This window comes from Emydura macquarii, unplaced genomic scaffold (genome assembly GCF_026122565.2).
Source record: "Emydura macquarii macquarii isolate MOO-44397 ecotype Brisbane River unplaced genomic scaffold, CSIRO-AGI_Emac_v2 contig_2457, whole genome shotgun sequence".
Classification (NCBI taxonomy): Eukaryota; Metazoa; Chordata; order Testudines; family Chelidae; genus Emydura; species Emydura macquarii.
In genome coordinates, this window is record NW_027132594.1 from 3,405,577 (window position 1) to 3,410,705 (window position 5,129).

Genomic DNA, 5,129 nt, shown 5'->3' on the forward strand with positions numbered 1-5,129 from the left:
TACTCAAAACTGTGTTTGGAACATATGCACCTGAAGAATATTTAGAACGAGAAATGCAGAACATGTAAAAGATAATTTAATTAGTTGTCAACGTTGTGTGCATATTATAAGTCTGAACAGACAAACATTGCTAATATCAGTATATATAACATCAAAATGGAAGGCAAACACAGCAGGCTAATAATTTCCGAACAAAATGATTTGATCAAAGGGATTCTGTCCAATGTCTAAAAAGCTACGCTACTGGTTTAAGGTTTGGATAATCCCAGTGAAGAGTGACAATTTATTTCAGTCAAACAAAAATAAAATCAGAATTGTATGGAAACCTACAGTTTACCTGAAGCAAGATTTCTCACCCAGACAGGACCTTTCCTGCTACACACGGTCTTGTAGTAATTCAAAAAGCATTAGATCAGGCCTCTGAAACTAAGTTTCTATTACTTGAGCTCTGCTGAAGTGTAAGCTTTAGTAGCCTCAGCTAGTAAAGTGTCTTCCTTGTCCAAATCCAGTCTGATTATACTGATCGCTTCCATGCTGGAAGTACTGCTCAAACTGCCCACCTTGATTAAAGTTCTGTCCACCTCTGCCTCCCCAGCCTCCTCCTGGGCCTCCATGGCTACCGCAGCCTCCACGCCCACCACCTCGATCACCAGGGTGCCCACCATCTTGGTATCTGTTGTCTTGCTGGTAACTGCTGCTGCCACCACCACCCTGGTATCCACTTCCTGTATATAAAGAAGATAGATATCCTCCATAGCTGCCTCCTTGGTAGCCGTCACCACCACCATGGTAGCCCCTGTTTGAAAACCTGCATCGCTGTAGTTGCTATCTCCATAATTGCTGTTCTGATATCCGCCTCCTCCGCCATCTGTCCAGCTTCCTTGGTACTTGTTTCCTCTTCCTCCCCCTCTGCTTCCATGGTCATAACCACCCATCCTCCTCCTCAACCTCCTCATTCGTGACCCCATTGTTCATGACCTCCTCGTCCTCCATATGATGATTCATGGCCACCTCTTCCTCCTCTGCCTCCACTTTACTTGGAGGACCATCTTGTCTTTTCTGCCATGGCGGCATCTCAAGAGGAGGAGGCTCAATTTCATTGAGTCTTACCCCTCTGTCAGGCACTCTGCCCATTAATACCTGTAAAGGTAAGGAAAAAGACTGCTTAACGAGTTCCGATACCATATAATCATACTTCTTAATTGTATGACAACATGGGCACCGGTTTAAGAGTTCTATACGGTCTGGAGTTTGAGTCAAGGCAAAGAAGTCTGTATGTTAAGGGCCTTCACACTGGTTTTATGCTGATATAATTCCATTAACTTCAAATAGGAGTTCCTCTTAAGTTTACATCAGTGCAAGATCAGAATCAGGTCCTAAGTAGTCTGATATAGTATTTTATAATTGCCTCAAAGAATGAGCTGAATCAATGGAAAAATTGTACTGGCTGTCAGTTTGCGAAGTATGTAAAAGATGTGTGTGTCTAATATACTTTTTTTTTAATTAAATAAAAATACCATTTCCAAAGAAATTTAGTATTCATAAGATGGAGTTGGTTTGACAGCCCCCAAGATGTAAATTCTGTAGCCAAATATCAGGAACAACACAAAGTATCAAGCAGCAGAAATGCAAGCTTTCATTCAGCAAAGCACCAGCATGCACCAACAATCTCAAAGAAGCACTTGGAGTGCCAATCAATCCTTGTAGAATCTGTCAACTAAGACACAAGTGAGATGGTGTTTCTGGTAATGCGGACATATTTTTGCTAGAACTGAACCAAAAACTCCTTCTAACTACTGGGATGAGAGCTTCTTGGAGGGTAGATTATCCCACATCTGCCTTCCAGGGAGGTTTTCTTGTACTTTCTTCTGAAGCCACTAGTACTGCCAATTATTGGAAACAAGATATTGGAACTAGAGGGATCACCAGTCTAATCCAGTATGGCCACTCTTATGTTCCTAGCGAATAGTATATGCAATCTTGTGCTCCTATTACTGTTATTCTTCTCCGCCCACTTCCTTCCTTTTGTTTCTATACCTCCTTGCTTGACGTCTAAATAGACACAAGATGCAAGTTCTTTGGCGTAGGCACTCTTTTCATGTTTGTACAGAGTTCAGAGTACAATTAAACCCAATCCTGAGTGCAGCCACAGAATGCTACTGAAATACAGCAGCTTTCTTTAGTTCTTTGTGGGTGACATTTCATGTTACTTTTTGAAGAACAGCTCTACTATAATATAATGTTAATGAGATTCAAGTTCAGAGTACAAGTCAGCCGTCTTAGCCTGAATTCTCAGGAAAAAAGATTTTGGAGGAGCATGTAGGTAATTCCCTAATTTAGGCAATATTCTTTCTACAGCAACACTTGCTCTTAAAAAATTTGCCCCTTGACAATATAAATTTAATCTAATCAGAATTCATAAGAGAATTTAAATAGCAAAACACTGATTTTGCAAACAGACTTCTACCCCATCTAATTCAAATCCATGCAATGAAATGATTGCATGCACTTTATTCTAGATATGATGACAGTATTTGTTAATGACATGAAAGTAATATCAGCATCTGCAACCCTGATTGTGAAACAACAGTACAAGCATACTGTTTTATAGAGCAATAAATCTAGCACCCTCACAGCTTTCTCACTCCATAGTCAACGTCCATAGGAAGTGCAACCGTAATATTGAGCTTACGGGAGATATTAGTCCCACTGAAAGCAATGTTTGTGGAGTAATATACTATTCAGTGCAATTGAGGGTATCAGAATTTGATCCTAAATATTAGACGTTACAGTTCCCAAAATTACACACTAGTTCAAGTTACATTCAGCACTTGGCTTTGGTGTATAAGGATTAGCAGCAAGAAGTTAAACGTAAGTTTCTCATCACTTATTTTCCAGTTTACATTTATAAGGGGTCCCATCATACCAGCCTCTCCATAAATTGATCAAGCTCAGTTTTGAAGCCAGCTAGGTTTTTGCTCCCACTGTTCCCCTTAGAAGGCTATTCCAGAACTTCACTCCTCTGATAGTTAGAAACTGTGTCTAATTTCAAGTCTAAACTTCCTGATGGCCAGTGTATATCCATTAGTTCTTGTGTCCACATGGGCACCGAACTTAAATAATTCATCTCCCTCCCTGGTATTTATCCCTCTGATGTATTTATATCTCCCCATAACCTTCTTTTGGTTAGGCTAAACCAGCATAAGGCAGATTTTCCATTCCATGGATCATCCTAGTAGCCCTTCTCTGCACCTGTTCTGGTTTGAAATTAATCTTTCTTAAACATGGGGGACCAGAACTGCACACAGTGTTCCAGATGAGGTCTCACCAGCGCCAGGTATAACGGTACTAACACCTCCCTATCTCTACTGGAAATACCTCATCTGATGCATTCAAGGACCGCATTAGCTTTTTTCATGACCACATCACATTGGTGGCTTATAGTCATCCTGTGATCAACCAATATGCCCAGGTCGTTCTCCTCCTCTGTCACTTCCAACTAATGTATCCCCAGCGTATAGCAGAAATTCTTCTTGTTAGTCCCTAAATACATGACCTTGCACTTTCCACTATTAAATTTCATCCTATTTCTATTACTCCCATTTACAAGATTATCCAGCTCTTCCTGTAGGATATCCTGATCCTTCTCTGTATTGGCAATACCTCCCATCTTTGTGTCATCCACAAACTTTATTAGCACATTCCCACTTTTTGTGCCAAGGTCAGGAATAAAAAGGTTAAATAAGATTGGTCCCAAGACCAATGCCTGAGGAACTCCACTAGTAACCTCCAGCCAGCCTGACAGTTCACCTTTCAGTATCACCCACTGTAGTCTCCCCTTTAACCAGTTCCTTATCCACCTTTTAATTTTCATATTAATCCCCATCTTTCCCAATTTAATAATTCCCCATGTGGAACCTTATCAAATGCCTTACTGAAATCCAGGTAAATTAGATCCACTGCATTCCCTTTGCCTAAAAAAATCTGTTATCTTCTCAAAAAAGGAGATCAGGTTGGTCTGGCATGATCCACCTTTTGTAAAGCCATGTTGTATTTTGCTCAATTACTGTTAACCTCGATGTCCTTAACTACTTTCTCTTGCAAACTTTTTTCCAAGACCTTGCATACTACTGAGGTCAAACTATCAGGCCTGTAGTTACCCGGATCACTTTTTTTCCCTTTCTTAAAAATAGGAACTATGTTAGCAATTCTCCAGTCATACGGTACAGCTGAACAGAGCAAATGCTACATTTGGTAACAGTGCCAAGCTTGGGATCTTTAGGCTGTATAAGCAGGGAGTGAGGCATCCAGGACAATTTAAGGGAAGTAATTTTTCTTCCCAGTTCCCAACAACTGAAACTGCTGGAGATGTCAGGGCTGTGTTCCATTTGTGGCACCATATGATAGGAAAAATAGGCAACCTGAAAAGTGTGAAAGAAAGGCAACATATGGGCTGGAAAATCAAGCCTATGAGGTACAGTTAAAAGTACTGACTCTGTGAAATTTTGAAAAAAAGACAGCTGAAGTGCAATAATAACTATGTAAAAGTAAATAAAGGACTGGATTTTTCAAGAGCTCAGCACTGGCCTAACTCTGCTGCCCTTAAAAATCAGCGGGAGTTTTACATCAGCACTAACTGCTTTCAAAAATCACAGCTTCAGAGCTTCTGCAAAGAGGAAGGCTGGGGAGGAAAGAGGGGACAGCTATTCTTCTTAATCCCCTCAGAGCCTCTCCCTTCTGATCGTTTTCATGGAGAATCCTAGCTAGCCATTATTTATAATTAAGGCTACGAATCTGTCATGGAGGTAACGGATTCCGTGATTTTTACGAAACCTCCACACCTTCCTGAAAATTCCAATAATTCAGCCCTGGGCGGCAGGGCTTTGGCTTCAGTCGTTGTCGGTGGTGCTTGGGCTTCTCAATAAATCAATGATTTATTGTTTATCGCCTGCATCCTGTCTGTGACTTTTAATAAAAATATCCATGCCAGAATTGTAGCCTTATTTCAAACACCCTGGTGTGATAGAGGCAATCAGTAGCTAACATGCTTTTGTTTTGTTTTTTTCCCTGCACATAAAATGTTTGCTAATTTGTATCACTATTAATATGTGATTTTTGTATTAGGAAAG

General features: G+C 40.5%; 1 protein-coding gene across 1 annotated transcript; it reads right to left on the reverse strand.

The window, feature by feature from the left end:
* Nucleotides 1–322: 322 nt before the first annotated feature.
* Nucleotides 323–1,185, reverse strand: FAM98A (family with sequence similarity 98 member A). Its single transcript, XM_067562650.1, is given in 4 exon segments — nt 323–797; nt 800–934; nt 937–1,035; nt 1,038–1,185. Coding segments are annotated over 4 exon segments (705 nt in total). The 3' UTR covers nt 323–474.
* Nucleotides 1,186–5,129: the final 3,944 nt, after the last annotated feature.